General features: G+C 41.3%; 1 protein-coding gene across 1 annotated transcript in view; it reads right to left on the reverse strand.

Annotated features, from left to right (window-relative positions):
* LOC128659927 (uncharacterized) overlaps positions 1-20,004 on the reverse strand; it is a 150,279-nt gene that overhangs the window by 29,497 nt on the left and 100,778 nt on the right. The window contains exon 5 of the mRNA XM_053713513.1: positions 15,216-15,320. Coding sequence (XP_053569488.1) covers positions 15,216-15,320 — 105 coding nt within the window. The remainder of the gene's footprint in view (positions 1-15,215; positions 15,321-20,004) is intronic.

A 20,004-nucleotide genomic window follows, 5' to 3' on the forward strand; every position in this document is an offset into this window, starting at 1 on the left:
TTTTCCGCGCCAAAAATATTTTCGCGCCAAGAATGACGCAATAAAGTTTAGCATTTGACGCACCCGCGGGCCTAATGCTACCCGCAATTTGCAAGAAGTAGTCAATTGAAAAAAGACTAAACCCCAGGTAAGAACATTTTTTCTATAAAAGATGTTTATATTACCCAAATATGAAACTGACAGTCTGCAGAAGGAAATACATGAACCTGACTCATGGCAAATATAAGTACAATACATATATTTAGAACTTTATATAAATGCATAAAGTGCCAAACCATAGCTGAGGTGTCTTAAGTAATAAAAAACATACTTACCAAAAGACACCCATCCACATATAGCAGATAGGTAAACCAGTACAGAAACAGTTATCAGTAGAGGTAATAGTAAATTGAGAGTATATTGTCGATCTGAAAAGGGAGGTAAGAGATGAATCTCTACGACCGATAACAGAGAACCCATGAAACAGACCCCCGTTAGGGAAATCATCTTATTCAATAAGTGATACTCCCATCACGTCCCTCTGACATTCGCTGTACTCAGAGGAATCGGGCTTCAACAATGCTGAGAAGCGCATATCAACGTAGAAATCTTAGCACAAACTTACTTCACCACCTCCATAGGAGGCAAAGTTTGTAAAACTGAATTGTGGGTGTGGTGAGGGGTGTATTTATAGGCATTTTGAGGTTTGGGAAACTTTGCCCCTCCTGGTAGGATTGTATATCCCATATGTCACTTGCTCATGGACTCTTGCCAATTACATGAAAGAAAAAACTAATCTAATAAACCTAACAGTAAAACCCCCCACCAACCAACCCCCCCCCAAAAAAAAAAACTAATACTAATAAGCCTAAACTACCCATTGCCCTTAAAGGGGCATTTGTATGGGCATTGCCCTTAAAAGGGAATTCAGCTCTTTTTCACTGCCCTTAAAAGGGCATTAAGCTCTTTTGCAATTTGCCCCCCAAAAAACCCTAATCTAAAAAAACAAAACCCCCCCAAGAAATAAAAAAACTAACACTAAAGCCCCAAATAGGTACTCACGGTTTTAGAAGTCCGGCAGAGATTGTCTTCTTGCAGGCAGGTCCATCATCTTCATCCACAGCGAAGGTGGCACGGAGCGGAGGTCCTGAGCGGTCTTCTCAGAAGTGGCACTCCTCAGCGGAAGTCATCGATGTCGGTGGCGCTCCTCGGTGGCGGCGTGGAGGTTCCTCTTCATGCGATCGTATTGGGGTACCTTGAATTCCTATTGGCTGAAATTTTCAAAATCAGCCAATAGGATGAGAGCTACTGAAATCTTATTGGCCGATTTGAACAGCCAATAGGATTTCAGTAGCTCTAATCCTATTGGCTGTTTTGAAAAATTCAACAGCCAATAGGATGAGAGCTACTGAAATCTTATTGGCTGATTTGAACAGCAAATAGGATTATAGTAGCTCTAATCCTATTTGCTGTTTTGAAAAATTCAGCCAATAGGAATGCAAAGTACCCCCAAATTGATTGCGGTACCTTGCATTCAATATTTAGTATACCACGGACATCGGATGAAGAGGAGCCGCCGATCACCACATCTGGAAAGACCGCATCGGACCTCCGCTGGATGAAGAGGATAGAACTGACTGGAAAAAGACCTTCTCTGCCAAACTTCTGAAACCTTGAGTACCTATTTGGGGCTTTAGTGTAAGTTTTTTTTTTGTTTTTTGTTTTTTTGGGGGGGGGGTTGTTTTTTTAGATTAGGGTTTTTTAAGGGGGGAAATTGCAAAAGAGCTGAATGCCCTTTCGGGACAATGGGTAGTTTAGGTTTATAAGTGTTAGTTTTTTTTATTTTGGGGGGTTTTGTGGGTGGGGGGTTTTACTGTTAGAGGGGGACTTTCTTTATTTTTAATGTAAAAGAGCTGATTTATTTAGGGCAATGCCCTACAAAACAGAATTTATGCTTACCTGATAAATTACTTTCTCCAACGGTGTGTCCGGTCCACGGCGTCATCCTTACTTGTGGGATATTCTCCTCCCCAACAGGAAATGGCAAAGAGCCCAGCAAAGCTGGCCATATAGTCCCTCCTAGGCTCCGCCTACCCCAGTCATTCGACCGACGGACAGGAGGAAATATATATAGGAGAAACCATATGGTAACGTGGTGACTGTAGTTAGAGAAAATAATTCATCAGACCTGATTAAAAAACCAGGGCGGGCCGTGGACCGGACACACCGTTGGAGAAAGTAATTTATCAGGTAAGCATAAATTCTGTTTTCTCCAACATAGGTGTGTCCGGTCCACGGCGTCATCCTTACTTGTGGGAACCAATACCAAAGCTTTAGGACACGGATGAAGGGAGGGAGCAAATCAGGTCACCCAAACGGAAGGCACCACGGCTTGCAAAACCTTTCTCCCAAAAATAGCCTCCGAAGAAGCAAAAGTATATAATTTAAAAAAAAATTGGTCAACAGGAACCTCATTCTTGAAGGCCCATGTGGAAGCCACAGCCCTAGTGGAGTGAGCTGTGATACTTTCAGGAGGCTGCCGTCCGGCAGTCTCAAAAGCCAATCTGATGATGCTTTTAAACCAAAAGGAAAGAGAGGTAGAAGTTGCTTTTTTACCTCTCCTTTAACCAGAATAAACAACAAACAAAGATGATGTTTGTCTAAAATCTTCAGTAGCCTCTAAATAGAATTTTAGAGCACGGACAACGTCCAAATTGTGTAACAAACGTTCCTTCTATGAAACTGGATTCGGACACAAAGAAGGTACAACTATCTCCTGGTTAATATTTTTGTTGGAAACAACCTTCGGAAGAAAACCAGGCTCAGTACGTAAAACCACCTTATCTGCATGGACCAGATAGGGCGGAGAACACTGCAGAGCAGATAACTCAGAAATTCTTCTAGCGGAAGAAATTGCAACCTAAAACAAAACTTTCCAAGATAATAACTTAATATCTACGGAATGTAAGGGTTCAAACGGAACCCCTTGAAGAACTGAAAGAACTAGATTAAGACTCCAGGGAAGAGTCAAAGGTCTGTAAACAGGCTTGATTCTAACCAGAGCCTGAACAAACGCTTAAATGTCTGGCACAGCTGCCAGCCTTTTGTGAAGTAAAACAGATAAAGCAGAGATCTGTACTTGCAGAAAATCCTTTCTCCAAACCTACTTGTAGAAAGGAAAGAATCTTAGGAATTTTTATCTTGTTCCATGGGAATCCTTTAGATTCACACCAACAGATATATTTTTTCCATATATTATGGTAAATTTTTCTAGTTACAGGCTGTCTAGCCTGAATAAGAGTATCTATTACAGAATCTGAAAACCCACGCTTTGATAAAATCAAGCGTTCAAACTCCAAGCAGTCAGTTGGAGGAAAACCAGATTCGGATGTTCGAATGGACCCTGAATAAGAAGGTCCTGTCTCAAAGGTAGCTTCCATGGTGGAGCCGATGATACCTTCACCAGGTCTGCATACCAAGTCCTGCGTGGCCACACAGGAACTATCAAGATCACCGAAGCCCTCTCCAGATTGATCCTGGCTACCAGCCTGGGAATGAGAGGAAACGGTGGGAATACATAAGCTAGGTTGAAGATCCAAGGTGCTACTATTGTATCCAATAGAGTCGCCTTGGGATCCCTGGATTTGGACCCGTAACAAGGGACCTTGAAGTTCTGACGAGAGGCCATCAGAACCATGTCTGGAATGCCCCATAATTGAGTTATTTGGGCAAAGATTTCCAGATGGAGTTCCCACTCCCCCGGATGCTCCTCCATCGCCAGGGAACTCCTTGTTTCCCCCTGATGGTTGATATATGTAACAGTCGTCATGATGTCTGATTGAAACCTTATGAATTTGGCCTTTGCTAGTCAAGGCCAAGCCTTGAAAGCATTGAATATCGCTCTCAGTTCCAGAATGTTTATCGGGAGAAGAGATTCTTCCCGAGACCATAGACCCTGAGCTTTCAGGGGTTCCCAGACCGCGCCCCAGCCCACCAGACTGGCGTCGGTCGTGACAATGACCTACTCTGGTCTGCGGAAGCTCATTCCCTGTGACAGGTTGTCCAGGGTCAGCCACCAACGGAGTGAATCTCTGGTTATTTGATCTACTTGTATCGTCGGAGACAAGTCTGTATAATCCCCATTCCACTGTCTGAGCATGCACAGGTGTAATGGTCTTAGATGAATTCGTGCAAAAGGAACTATGTCCCTTGCCGCAACCATCAAACCTATTACTTCCATGCACTGCGCTATGGAAGGAAGAAGAACAGAATGAAGTACCTGACAAGAGCTTAGAATTTTTGATTTTCTGGCCTCTGTCAGAAAAACCTTCATTTCTAAGGAAACTATTATTGTTCCCAAGAAGGGAACTCTTGTTGACGGGGACAGAGAACTTTTTTCTATGTTCACTTTCCACCTGTGAGATCTGAGAAAGGCTAGGACAATGTCCGTATGAGCCCTTGCTTTTGACAGAGACGACACTTGAATCAGGATGTCGTCCAAGTAAGGGACTACTGCAATGCCCCTTGGTCTTAGCACCGCTAGAAGGGACCCTAGTACCTTTGTGAAAATCCTTGGAGCAGTGGCTAATCCGAATGGAAGTGCCACAAACTGGTAATGCTTGTCCAGAAAGGCGAACCTTAGGAACCGAAAATGTTCCTTGTGGATAGGAATACGTAGGTACGCATCCTTTAAGTCCACCGTGGTCATGAATTGACCTTCCTGGATGGTAGGAAGGATCGTTCGAATGGTTTCCATTTTGAACGATGAAACCCTTAGAAACTTGTTTAGAATCTTGAGATCTAAAATTGGTCTGAATGTTCCCTCTTTTTTGGGAATTATGAACAGGTTGGAGTAAAAACCCATCCCTTGTTCTCCTAATGGAACAGGATGAATCACTCCCATGCTTAACAGGTCTTCTACACAGTGTAAGAATGCCTGTTCGAAGATAATTGAGACCTGTGGAACCTTCCCCTTGGGGGTAGTTCCCTGAATTCCAGGAGATAACCTTGAGAAACTATTTCTAGCGCCCAAGGATCCTGAACATCTCTTGCCCAAGCCTGAGCAAAGAGAGAAAGTCTGCCCCCCACCAGATCCGGTCCCAGATCGGGGGCCAACACTTCATGCTGTTTTGGTAGCAGTGGCAGGTGACTTGGCCTGCTTACCCTTGTTCCAGCCTTGCATCGGCCTCCAGGCTGGCTTGGTTTGAGAAGTATTACCCTCTTGCTTAGAGGGTGTAGAATTTGAGGCTGGTCCGTTTCAGCGAAAGGGACGAAAAATTGGTTTATTTTTAGCCTTAAAAGACCTATCCAGAGGAAGGGCGTGGCCCTTTCCCCCAGTGATGTCTGAAATAATCTCTTTCAAGTCAGGGCCAAACAGTGTTTTACCCTTGAAAGGGATGTTAAGCAAAAGCGCTCTGCGCGCCACGATAGCAAACCCTGAATTATACACCGCTAATCTAGCTAATTGCAAAGCGGCATCTAAAATAAAAGAGTTAGCCAATTTAAAAGCTTGAACTCTGTCCAAAACCTCCTCGTACGAAGATTCTTTATTGAGCGACTTTTCTAGTTCTTCGAACCAGAAACACGCAGCTGTAGTGACAGGAACAATGCATGAAATTGGTTGTAGAAGGTAACCTTGCTGAACAAACATCTTTTTAAGCAAACCCTCTAACCTTAAATCCATAGGATCATGAAAGCACAACTATCTTCTATAGGAATAGAAGTGCGTTTGTTTAGAGTAGAAACCGCCCCCTCGACCTTGGGGACTGTATGCCATAAGTCCTTTCTGGGGTCGACTATAGGAAATAATTTCATAAATATAGGGGGAGGACAAAAGGTATGCCGGGCCTTTCCCACTCCTTATTTACTATGTCCGCCACCCGCTTGGGTATAGGAAAAACATCGGGGGGCACCGGAACCTCTAGGAACTTGTCCATCTTACCTAATTTCTCTGGAATGACCAAATTGTCACAATCATCCAGAGTAGATAATACCTCCTTAAGTAGTGCGTGGAGATGTTGTAATTTAAATTTAAAAGTTACAATATCAGGTTCTGCTTGTTGAGAAATCTTCCCTGAATCTGAAATTTCTCCCTCAGACAAAACCTCCCTCCTGGCCCCTTCAGATAGGTGTGAGGGTATGTCAGAACAGATATCATCAGCGTCCTCTTGCTCTTCAGTGTTTAAAACAGAGCAATCACGCTTTCTCTGATAAGTAGGCATTTTGGAAAAAATGCATGCAATAGAATTATCCATTACAGCCATTAAGTGTTGTATGGTAATAAGTATTGGCGCACTAGATGTACTAGGGGCCTCTTGTGTGGGCAAAACTGGTGTAGACACAGAAGGGGATGATGCAGTACCATGCTTACTCCCCTCATTAGAGGAATCATCTTGGGCAATATCATATCTATGGCATTATTATCCCTACTTTGTTTGGACATTATGACACAAATATATCACATATATTTAAAAGGGGAGACACATTGGCTTTCATACATATAGAACATCGTTATCTGATGGTTCAGACATGTTAAACAGGCTTAAACTTGTCAACAAAGCACAAAAAACGTTTTACAATAAAACCGTTACTGTCCCTTTAAATTTTAAACTGAACACACTTTATTACTGAATATGTGAAAAAGTATGAAGGAATTGTTCAAAATTCACCAAAATTTCACGACAGTAACTTAAAGCCTTAAAAGTATTGCACACCAAATTTGAAAGCTTTAACCCTTAAAATAACGGAACCGGAGCCGTTTTTACATTTAACCCCTATACAGTCCCAGGTATCTGCTTTGCTGAGACCCAACCAAGCCCAGAGGGGAATACGATACCAAATGATGCCTTCTATAAGCTTTTTCAGTGGTTCTTAGCTCCTCACACATGCATCTGCATGCCATGCTTTCCAAAAACAACTGCGCATTAGAGGCGCGAAAATGAGGCTCTGTCTATGACTAGAAAAGGCCCCCAGTGAAAAAGGTGTCCAATACAGTGCCTGCCGTTTTTATTAAAACAATCCCCAAGATTTAACAACTATTAAAAGTAATAATCTGCCAAATATACTTAGTAAAGTAATCGTTTTAGCCCAGAAAAATGTCTACCAGTTTTTTAAGCCCTAATGAAGCCCTTTATTCTTTTACTTAAACTAAGAAAATGGCTTACCGGTTCCCATAGGGAAAATGACAGCTTCCAGCATTACCAAGTCTTGTTAGAAATGTGTCATACCTCAAGCAGCAAAGTCTGCTCACTGTTTCCCCCAACTGAAGTTACTTCATCTCAACAGTCCTGTGTGGAAACAGCCATCGATTTTAGTAACGGTTGCTAAAATCATTTTCCTCTTACAAACAGAAATCTTCATCTCTTTTCTGTTCCAGAGTAAATAGTACATACCAGCACTATTTTAAAATAACAAACTCTTGATTGAAGAGCAAAAACTACATTTAAACACCAAAAAACTCTAAGCCATCTCCGTGGAGATGTTGCCTGTGCAACGGCAAAGAGAATGACTGGGGTAGGCGGAGCCTAGGAGGGACTATATGGCCAGCTTTGCTGGGCTCTTTGCCATTTCCTGTTGGGGAGGAGAATATCCCACAAGTAAGGATGACGCCGTGGACCGGACACACCTATGTTGGAGAAAAAGCTCTTTTAAGGGCTATTGGTAGTTTAGTATTAGATTAGGTTTTTTTTTTATTTTGGGGGGGATTTTTTATTTTTATAGGGGTATTAGTTTAGGTTTAATTTTATTATTTTGGATACCTTTGTTTATTTTTTTTGTAATTTTACTTTTTGTAGCTTAGGGGAAGTTTCATTTTTAACACACAGACTGCCCTCTGGACGGGCTTATCAACTAGTTGTTTATAACTTTGTTTATTAAAATGTAGAAAGTGCATTTTTCACACTTTTTGTTGCAGGTTTCTTACACATCATGATAAAATGATAATAACAATGATATTTACATAAAATCATGGTATGAATCTGCTGTGTATCCTGAGAGAAAATATATAGAATATGTGTGGTTTTCTCAATGAAAAATGACCTACTGTAGGTTCTAAATGTGAGCAGCATCTAAACACTGCAAAACAGCTCAGCAGCAGAAATGGCCCAGAAGTTAAAGGGATTGTTACAGGCACGTCATTTAGCCATGTGCTATATAGCTTAGCTATTAGGGAGTTTATCAATAAATAAATTTATTCCAAATGAATTCATTTCAATGTAGTGTTTTATTGTGATCTACATTAATAAATATAATAGGTTCAGATAAAATAAATAAGAAATCAAGTAAAATTATATGCTATTGTGAAATTAACTTGTATTTTCACTAAAGGTTATAAAATTGTTTATGTCTTATGACCAGTCTCAATGACGCCAATATAGCACTTGTGTTTTAGCCCAAGGTTACAGGATTGTTTTGTTTTTTTGCTGATTACGGTTGTTTAAAAAGGTATAAATACCCCTTCCCTGAACGTATAAGGTGCAGAAAAAGATTATCTGAACCAAAATGCTGTCAGACTGTCTGGTATAGTAAAATATATATAATAATGATTAAAGGGACACTGTAGTTATAAATGAAATTACAATTACATCGTAGTATACATATAAATCATTGGTTCCCAATGTATATACTGTATTAAATATGTACCCTTTAGAAAATATTTATATTTGAAATATTTATTATTTCCAAACCTACTTCTACGTCAGCCGTTACGGATTCCCAATCCGTGCCGACAACTGCAGTTGAAAGATGGCGTCTTTTGTAAGTATTGCGCATGCGCAAGTTAGCGCAGAGTCACATGAAAAGTCACCATCTTCAGTTAGATAAGGCAAGGAGAATCTATACAGGGTAACTTCAGCTTCAGTCATTAAAAATGCGCATGCGCAATTTAGCCGAATTTATGCGCATGCTTATTAGCAAGGATTATATATGCATAAGATAGCAATTTCATTGGTTACTGGTGTTCTACACAAATGCCGAAAATGGTGGGCGGGAAATGGTGACGTCATTGCCGGATAATAATTATCAAATATAAAACGTTTGGATGCTTCGTTTTTCTGCAAATATAAGTCAGTAAGTTTTAATATATGCTAACGAAATATTATATGTTCGTATTTTGTATGTAAAAAGGCAAAATAAAGTAATCCTTTAAAGTATTGTAACTCTGCAATATTGAAATCGTAATTTCTTAAATATTTTCATTGCATTTATGTAGCAATAAAACTTTTTTATTTTTGTAATATAATACTGCATATTTGTAAAAATAATTTTTTTTTTTATTTCTCACTCCCTTTTCTTTATATTTTTTATTCAAAATCTTTCATAAGATACGAGACCATTTTTACTAATATAATAGCGTCAGTCATCCATATAGTACAGAAAAACAGAATTTATGTTTACCTGATAAATTACTTTCTCCAACGGTGTGTCCGGTCCACGGCGTCATCCTTACTTGTGGGATATTCTCTTCCCCAACAGGAAATGGCAAAGAGCCCAGCAAAGCTGGTCACATGATCCCTCCCAGGCTCCGCCTACCCCAGTCATTCGACCGACGTTAAGGAGGAATATTTGCATAGGAGAAACCATATGATACCGTGGTGACTGTAGTTAAAGAAAATAAATCATCAGACCTGATTAAAAAACCAGGGCGGGCCGTGGACCGGACACACCGTTGGAGAAAGTAATTTATCAGGTAAACATAAATTCTGTTTTCTCCAACATAGGTGTGTCCGGTCCACGGCGTCATCCTTACTTGTGGGAACCAATACCAAAGCTTTAGGACACGGATGAAGGGAGGGAGCAAATCAGGTCACCTAAATGGAAGGCACCACGGCTTGCAAAACCTTTCTCCCAAAAAATAGCCTCAGAAGAAGCAAAAGTATCAAACTTGTAAAATTTGGTAAAAGTGTGCAGTGAAGACCAAGTCGCTGCCCTACATATCTGATCAACAGAAGCCTCGTTCTTGAAGGCCCATGTGGAAGCCACAGCCCTAGTGGAATGAGCTGTGATTCTTTCAGGAGGCTGCCGTCCGGCAGTCTCGTAAGCCAATCTGATGATGCTTTTAATCCAAAAAGAGAGAGAGGTAGAAGTTGCTTTTTGACCTCTCCTGTTACCAGAATAAACAACAAACAAGGAAGATGTTTGTCTAAAATCCTTTGTAGCATCTAAATAGAATTTTAGAGCGCGAACAACATCCAAATTGTGCAACAAACGTTCCTTCTTCGAAACTGGTTTCGGACCCAAAGAAGGCACGACTATCTCCTGGTTAATGTTTTTGTTAGAAACAACTTTTGGAAGAAAACCAGGTTTAGTACGTAAAACCACCTTATCTGCATGGAACACCAGATAAGGAGGAGAACACTGCAGAGCAGATAATTCTGAAACTCTTCTAGCGGAAGAAATTGCAGCCAAAAACAAAACTTTCCAAGATAATAACTTAATATCAACGGAATGTAAGGGTTCAAACGGAACCCCCTGAAGAACTGAAAGAACTAAGTTGAGACTCCAAGGAGGAGTCAAAGGTTTGTAAACAGGCTTGATTCTAACCAGAGCCTGAACAAAGGCTTGAACATCTGGCACAGCTGCCAGCTCTTTGTGAAGTAACACAGACAAGGCAGAAATCTGTCCCTTCAAGGAACTTGCATATAATCCTTTCTCCAATCCTTCTTGAAGAAATGATAGAATCCTAGGAATCTTTACCTTGTCCCAAGGGAATCCTTTAGATTCACACCAACAGATATATTTTTTCCATATTTTGTGGTAAATTTTTCTAGTTACAGGCTTTCTGGCCTGAACAAGAGTATCAATAACAGAATCTGAGAACCCTCGCTTTGATAAGATCAAGCGTTCAATCTCCAAGCAGTCAGCTGGAGTAGGACCAGATTCGGATGTTCGAACGGACCTTGAACAAGAAGGTCTTGTCTCAAAGGTAGCTTCCATGGTGAAGCCGATGACATATTCACCAGATCTGCCTACCAAGTCCTGCGTGGTTACGCAGGAGCTATCAAGATCACCTACGCCCTCTCCTGATTGATCCTGGCTACCAGCCTGGGGATGAGAGGAAACGGCGGGAATACATAAGCTAGGTTGAAGGTCCAAGGTGCTACTAGTGCATCTACTAGAGTCGCCTTGGGATCCCTGGATCTGGACCCGTAGCAAGGAACCTTGAAGTTCTGACGAGAGGCCATCAGATCCATGTCTGGAATGCCCCACAGTTGAGTGATATGGGCAAAGATTTCCGGATGGAGTTCCCACACCCCCGGATGCAATGTCTGACGAATCAGAAAATCCGCTTCCCAAGTTTCCACTCCTGGGATGTGGATTGCAGACAGGCGGCAGGAGCGAGTCTCCGCCCATTGAATGATTTTGGTCACTTCTTCCATCGCCAGGGAACTCCTTGTTCCCCCCTGATGGTTGATGTACGCAACAGTCGTCATGTTGTCTGATTGAAACCGTATGAACTTGGCCCTCGCTAGCTGAGGCCAAGCCTTGAGAGCATTGAATATCGCTCTCAGTTCCAGAATATTTATCGGTAGAAGAGATTCTTCCCGAGACCAAAGACCCTGAGCTTTCAGGGATCCCCAGACCGCGCCCCAGCCCATCAGACTGGCGTCGGTCGTGACAATGACCCACTCTGGTCTGCGGGAGGTCACCCCTAGCGACAGGTTGTCCAGGGACAGCCACCAACGGAGTGAGTCTCTGGTCCTCTGATTTACTTGTATCTTCGGAGACAAGTCTGTATAGTCCCCATTCCACTGACTGAGCATACACAATTGAAATGGTCTTAGATGAATGCGCGCAAAAGGAACTATGTCCATTGCCGCTACCATCAAACCTATCACTTCCATGCACTGTGCTATGGAAGGAAGAGGAACGGAAGGAAGTATCCGACAAGAGTTTAGAAGTTTTGTTTTTCTGGTCTCTGTCAGAAAAATCCTCATTTCTAAGGAGTCTATTATTGTTCCCAAGAAGGGAACTCTTGTCGACGGAGATAGAGAACTCTTTTCCACGTTCACTTACCATCCGTGAGATCTGAGAAAGGCCAGGACTATGTCCGTGTGAGCCTTTGCTTGAGGAAGGGACGACGCTTGAATCAGAATGTCGTCCAAGTAAGGTACTACAGCAATGCCCCTTGGTCTTAGCACCGCCAGAAGGGACCCTAGTACCTTTGTGAAAATCCTTGGAACAGTGGCTAATCCGAAAGGAAGCGCCACGAACTGGTAATGCTTGTCCAGGAATGCGAACCTTAGGAACCGATGATGTTCCTTGTGGACAGGAATATGTAGATACGCATCCTTTAAATCCACCGTGGTCAAGAATTGACCTTTCTGGATGGAAGGATTGTTCGAATGGTTTCCATTTTGGACGATGGAACCTTGAGAAACTTGTTTAGGATCTTGAGATCTAAGATTGGTCTGAACGTTCCCTCTTTTTTGGGAACTACGAACAGATTGGAGTAGAACCCCATCCCTCGTTCTTTTAATGGAACAGGATGAATCACTTCCAGAAGATAACCTTGGAAGACTATTTCTAGCGCCCAAGAATCCAGAACATCTCTTGCCCAAGCCTGAGTGAAGAGAGAGAGTCTGCCCCCCACCAAATCCGGTCCCGGATCGGGGGCCCGCATCTCATGCTGTCTTGGGAGCAGTGGCAGGTTTCTTGGCCTGCTTTCCTTTGTTCCAGCCTTGCCTTGGTCTCCAGGCTGGATTGGCTTGAGAAGTATTACCCTCCTGCTTAGAGGACGTAGCACTTGGGGCTGGTCCGTTTCTGCGAAAGGGACGAAAATTAGGTTTATTTTTGGCCTTGAAAGACCTATTCTGAGGAAGGGCGTGGCCCTTGCCCCCAGTTATATCAGAGATAAACTCTTTCAAGTCAGGGCCAAACAGTGTTTTCCCCTTGAAAGGAATGTCAAACAATTTGTTCTTGGAAGACGCATCCGCTGACCAAGATTTTAACCAAAGCGCTCTGCGCGCCACAATAGCAAACCCAGAATTTTTCGCCGCTAACCTAGCCAATTGCAAGGTGGCGTCTAGGGTGAAAGAATTAGCCAATTTAAGAGCACGAATTCTGTCCATAATCTCCTCATAAGAAGAAGAATTACTAATAATCGCCTTTTCTAGCTCATCGCACCAGAAACACGCGGCTGTAGTGACAGGGACAATGCATGCAATTGGTTGTAGAAGGTAACCTTGCTGAACAAACATCTTTTTTAGCAAACCTTCTAATTTTTTATCCATAGGATCTTGGAAAGCACAACTATCTTCTATGGGTATAGTGGTGCGCTTGTTTAGAGTAGAAACCGCCCCCTCGACCTTGGGGACTGTCTGCCATAAGTCCTTTCTGGGGTCGACTATAGGAAACAATTTTTTAAATATGGGGGGAGGTACGAAAGGTACACCGGGCCTGTCCCATTCTTTATTAACAATGTACGCCACCCGCTTGAGTATAGGAAAAGCTTCGGGGGGCCCCGGGGCCTCTAGGAACTTGTCCATTTTACATAGTGTTTCTGGAATGACCAGATAATCACAATCATCCAAATTGGATAACACCTCCTTAAGCAGAGCGCGGAGATGTTCCAACTTAAATTTAAAAGTAATCACATCAGGTTCAGCTTGTTGAGAAATTTTTCCTGAATCTGAAATTTCTCCCTCAGACAAAACCTCCCTGGCCCCCTCAGACTGGTGTAGGGGCCCTTCAGAAACAATATCATCAGCGGCCTCATGCTCTTCAGTATTTTCTAAAACAGAGCAGTCGCGCTTTCGCTGATAAGTGGGCATATTGGCTAAAATGTTTTTGATAGAATTATCCATTACAGCCGTTAATTGTTGCATAGTAAGGAGTATTGGCGCGCTAGATGTACTAGGGGCCTCCTGTATGGGCAAAACTGGTGTAGACGAAGGAGGGGATGATGCAGTACCATGCTTACTCCCCTCACTTGAGGAATCATCTTGGGCATCATTTTTACTAAATTTATTATGACATAAATCACATCTATTTAAATGAGAAGGAACCTTGGCTTCCCCACAGTCAGAACACAATCTATCTGGTAGTTCAGACATGTTAAACAGGCATAAACTTGATAACAAAGCACAAAAAACGTTTTAAAATAAAACCGTTACTGTCACTTTAAATTTTATACTGAACACACTTTATTACTGCAATTGCGAAAAAGTATGAAGGAATTGTTCAAAATTCACCAAAATTTCACCACAGTGTCTTAAAGCCTTAAAAGTATTGCACACCAAATTTGGAAGCTTTAACCCTTAAAATAACGGAACCGGAGCCGTTTTTATATTTAACCCCTTTACAGTCCCTGGAATCTGCTTTGCTGAGACCCAACCAAGCCCAAAGGGGAATACGATACCAAATAATGCCTTCAGAAAGACTTTTCTATGTATCAGAGCTCCACACACATGCAGCTGCATGTCATGCTGTTCTCAAAAACAAGTGCGCCATACCGGCGCGAAAATGAGGCTCTGACTATGATTAGGGAAAGCCCCAATAGAATAAAGTGTCTAAAACAGTGCCTGCCGATATTCTTTTACAAAAAATACCCAGATTAAATGATTCCTCAAGGCTAAATATGTGTAAATATGATCGATTTAGCCCAGAAAATGTCTACAGTCTTAATAAGCCCTTGTAAAGCCCTTATTTACTGTGTGAATAAAAATGGCTTACCGGATCCCATAGGGAAAATGACAGCTTCCAGCATTACATCGTCTTGTTAGAATGTGTCATACCTCAAGCAGCAAAAGACTGCTCACTGTTCCCCCAACTGAAGTTAATTCCTCTCAACAGTCCTGTGTGGAACAGCCATGGATTTTAGTAACGGTTGCTAAAATCATTTTCCTCATACAAACAGAAATCTTCATCTCTTTTCTGTTTCAGAGTAAATAGTACATACCAGCACTATTTTAAAATAACAAACTCTTGATTGAATAATAAAAACTACAGTTAAACACTAAAAAACTCTAAGCCATCTCCGTGGAGATGTTGCCTGTACAACGGCAAAGAGAATGACTGGGGTAGGCGGAGCCTAGGAGGGACTATATGGCCAGCTTTGCTGGGCTCTTTGCCATTTCCTGTTGGGGAGGAGAATATCCCACAAGTAAGGATGACGCCGTGGACCGGACACACCTATGTTGGAGAAATAATATTATACTTCTCTAATAGAGACTATAGACACACAATGATTTTACAAACAGCAGCATTAGAGGAACATAATAAGATCAGATTATTCTCACCGCCAGCTGCGGGTGTAGCGTTTTCAGTCTGCATTGTGGTCACATGATCCTCAGACTTCGGCTCCTCTGCTTCCGACTTCATCGTTATACTCTCTGGTGAGGTCACTGGCATAAACAGGGAAAGAGGCTCATTATATGATATAGAATGCAATATCCCACAGAGGGAGATCTAAAAGGGGGCGCCACAAAATAAAAGCATTGCAAATGAAAATAAAATGGCAATTTAACTCTTTCCTGCTGTAACTTATTTCTCTACATCGGAACAAAGTTCCACTGTAAATAAATAAGTAAAAATTGAAATCACACGATCGTTCATACGATCGCGTGATTTCAATGATGGGATCGGGTCAGGGTGGAGTGCCTATGACGCTAGGCACGCCCTCCAGCCCGTGATCCCAATTAGGATGCTGCTATAGCCTCAGGACAGCCAAACGGCTAGGACGTTCCATGCCGTCCTAATGATGCTAAAGTCCTGCATGAAACATCCTAATGGCAGTAACGGGTTAAAAATACTGGAGTGTAAGTAAAAAAACAATTGTTAAAAAATCCTGAAAAGACTCTATACAGATGATCAGCTAAGGTCGCTCCACTTCTCATCGTATTAGGTAACAATAATCCAACTCCTAGAAGACATGAAAGGACGCCTGAGGAAACTGACTGAGAAACAGGTTGCCTAATAAACGGCTAGATTACGAGTTTTGCGTTATGAGTGAAAAAGCAGAGTTATGGGTTATAACGCTGCTTTTTCACTACCGCTGCTATTACGAGTCTTGTCAAAAAAGCTGAACTGCACACTTTCTTGGCCGTAACGCAAATTAACTTACGCAATTTCCGCAGAGTCTTTTTTCAATGGGACTTTTATAGCGCCGATATTACAAGTTTTTCTGGGAGGCCAAAAAGTGATCTGTACAGCCTATACCGACAAGATTCGTAACGCAATCTAAAGTCAGTAGTTATGAGTTTTACGCTACAAAGCTGTAGCATAAAACTCATAACTAAAGTGTTAAAAAGTACACTAACACCCATAAACTACCAATTAACCCCTAAATCGCCGCCCTCCCGCATCACAAACACTAAAACAAAATTATTAATCCCTAATCTGCCGCTCCCGACATCGCCGCCACTATAATAAACATATTAACCCCTAAACCGCCGCACTCCTGCATCGCAAACACTAGTTAAATATTATTAACCCCTAATCTGCTGTCCCTAACATCGCCGCCACCTAACTACACTTATTAACCCCTAATCTTCCACCCCCAACGTCGCCGCCACTATACTAAATTTATTAACCCCTAAACCTAAGTCTAACCCTAACACCCCTAACTTTAATATAATTAAAATAAATCTAAATAAAACCTACTATCATTACCTAAATAATTCCTATTTAAAACTAAATACTTACCTGTAAAATAAACCCTAAGCTAGCTACACTATAACTAATAGTTACATTTGTAGCTAGCTTAGGTTTTATTTTTATTTTACAGGCAACTTTGTATTTATTTTAACTAGGTAGAATAGTTAGTAAATAGTTATAAACTATTTACTAACTACCTAGCTAAAATAAATACAAATTTACCTGTAAAATAAAACCTAACCTGTCTTACACTAACACCTAACCTTACACTACAATTAAATCAATTACCTAAATTAAATACAATTACCTAAATTAAAACAAAAAAAACACTAAATTACACAAAATAAAAAAAGAAATTATCAGATATTTAAACTAATTACACCTAATCTGATATCCCTATCAAAATAAAAAAGCCCCCCCAAAATAAAAAAAAACCCTAGCCTAAACTAAACTACCAATAGCCCTTAAAATGGCCTTTTGCGGGGCATTGCCCCAAAGAAATCAGCTCTATTACCTGTAAAAAAAAATACAAACAACCCCCCCAACAGTAAAACCCACCACCCACACAACCAACCCCCCAAATAAAATCCTAACTAAAAAAATCTGAGCTCCCAATTGCCCTGAAAAGGACATTTAGCTCTTTTTCAAGTGCCCAAACCCTAACCTATAAATAAAACCCACCCAATAAACCCTTAAAAAAACCTAACACTAACCCCCAAAGATCCACTTACAGTTTTGAAGACCGGACATCCATCCTCAACGAAGCTGGGAGAAGTCTTCATCCAAGCGGCAGGAAGTCCTCAACGAAGCCGGGAGAAGTCTTCATCCAAGCCGGCAGAAGTGGTCCTCCAGACGGGCAGAAGTCTTCATCCAGACGGCATCTTCTATCTTCATCCATGAAGGTTCCTTTAAATGACGTCATCCAAGATGGCGTCCCTTGAATTCCGATTGGCTGATAGAATTCAATCAGCCAATCGGAATTAAAGGTGAAAAAATCCTATTGGCTGATGCAATCAGCCAATAGGATTGAGCTTCAATCATATTGGCTGATCCAATCAGCCAATAGGATTGAGCTTGCATTCTATTGGCTGTTCCAATCAGCTAATAGAATGCGAACTCAAACTTTCATTCGTTGTTAGTCGTCGTAAGAAGAGGATGCTCTGCGCCGCATGTCTTGAAGATGGAGCCGCTCCGCGCCGGATAGATGAAGATAGAAGATGCCGTCTGGATGAAGACTTCTGCCCGTCTGGAGGACCACTTCTGCTGGCTTGGATGAAGACTTTTCGCGGCTTCGTTAAGGACTTCTTGCCGCTTGGATGAAGACTTCTCCCGGCTTCGTTGAGGATGAATGTCCGGTCTTCAAAACTGTAAGTGGATCTTCGGGGGTTAGTGTTAGGTTTTTTGGGTGTGTTTTATTTTTAGGTTAGGGTTTGGGCACTTGAAAAAGAGCTAAATGTCCTTTTAAGGGCAATGCCCATCCAAATGCCCTTTTCAGGGCAATGGGGAGCTTAGGTTTTTTTAGTTAGGATTTTTTTTTGCCCCGCAAAAGGCCCTTTTAAGGGCTATTGGTAGTTTAGTTTAGGCTAGGGTTTTTTTTATTTTGGGGGGCTTTTTTATTTTGATAGGGCTGTTAGATTAGGTGTAATTAGTTTAAATATCTGATAATTTCTTTTTTTATTTTGTGTAATTTAGTGGTTTTTTTTGTTTGTAATTTAGGTAATTGTATTTAATTTAGGTAATTGATTTAATTGAAGTGTAAGGTTAGGTGTTAGTGTAAGACAGGCTAGGTTTTATTTTACAGGTAAATTTGTATTTATTTTAGCTAGGTAGTTAGTAAATAGTTAATAACTATTTAGTTACTATTCTGCCTAGTTAAAATAAATACAAACTTGCCTGTAAAATAAAAATAAACCCTAAGCTAGCTACAATGTAACTATTAGTTATATTGTAGCTAGCTTAGGGTTTATTTTACAGGTAAGTATTTAGTTTAAAATAGGAATAATTTAGGTAATGATAGTAGGTTTTATTTAGATTTATTTTAATTATATTAAAGCTAGGGGGTGTTAGGGTTAGACTTAAGTTTAGGGGTTAATAAATTTAGTATAGTGGCGGCGATGTTGGGGGTGGCAGATTAGGGGTTAATAAATGTAGGTAGGTGGCGGCGGCGATGTTAGGGGCGGCAGATTAGGGTTTAGTAATATTTAACTAGTGTTTGCGAGGCGGGAGTGCGGCAGTTTAGGGGTTAATATGTATATTATAGTGGCGGCGATGTCCGGAGTGGCAGATTAGGGGTTAATAAGTATAATGTAGGTGTCTGCGATGTCGGGGTGGCAGATTAGGGGTTAATAAGTGTAAGATTAGGGGTGTTTAGACTCAGGGTTCATGTTAGGTGTAAACATAAAATTTGTTCCCCCATAGGAATCAATGGGGCTGCGTTAAGGAGCTTTACGCTGCTTTTTTGCAGGTGTTAGACTTCTTTTCAGCCGGCTCTCCCCATTGATGTCTATGGGGAAATCGTGCACGAGCACGTAAAACCAGCTCACCGCGGCTTTCAGCAGCGCTGGTATTGGAGTGCGTTATGAAGCTCAATGTTGCTCTACGCTCACTTTTTGCCTGCTAACGCCGGGTTTTTGTAAACCTGTAATACCAGCGCTGTAGGGAAGTGAGCGGTGACAATAACGTGCAAGTTAGTACCGCACCCCTCATACCGCAAAACTCGTAATCTAGCCAAAAGAAACGGCCACTGAGTTGGCGACATTGTACTCTTTATGGGTGATGTGGAGCAATTCTGAAGTATGGGGTTTTGTATTACATACCTTCTTTTAATAATCTCCCCCGCGCTGCTATCAGCGTGACAAGATATGGACAAGATGCGCTAAGCAATAAAGCGGGTGTTCAGTCAAAGCAGAGTACCAGCCTGCCCTTTTGCATCTTTTCTTTTGGTGCCATCTGAAAGTGTGAGTTTAGCCAATTTCTTTAAATATCATTAACAAGTTTGAAGATTATGCTATGTGGCGCCCCTTAGTTTTTCATGTCATTACATTATATACCCATTGTTATAACTCAAAAGGCAAAAAGTTGTTTATGCCAAGGTTTAAGTTCTCATTCAAATTAGCAAAATCCATGACATTTCCTAGATTATATTTTCACGCACTGGAAATGATGAATTTATAATCTGTGTAACCAACACCAACAATTTATTCAAATTATAACATACTCCAAAAATATCCTGCTTTGTACATCTGAAAGTTCTGGCATTAACAAATGATGTTTCTATGTTTCAAGAAGGCTAATAACACGTATAAGAGACTAGTTGAACCAAGAACCTTACAGAAAGAAGTGAGGTATTGCATCTGTTAAGCTCCTAGGGCTACGCATGTGTTTTGTAAGGTTTAAAAAATAAAATATTAGAAATTGTAACCAGACTTCTCA

Source organism: Bombina bombina, chromosome 5 (assembly GCF_027579735.1).
Source record: "Bombina bombina isolate aBomBom1 chromosome 5, aBomBom1.pri, whole genome shotgun sequence".
Classification (NCBI taxonomy): Eukaryota; Metazoa; Chordata; class Amphibia; order Anura; family Bombinatoridae; genus Bombina; species Bombina bombina.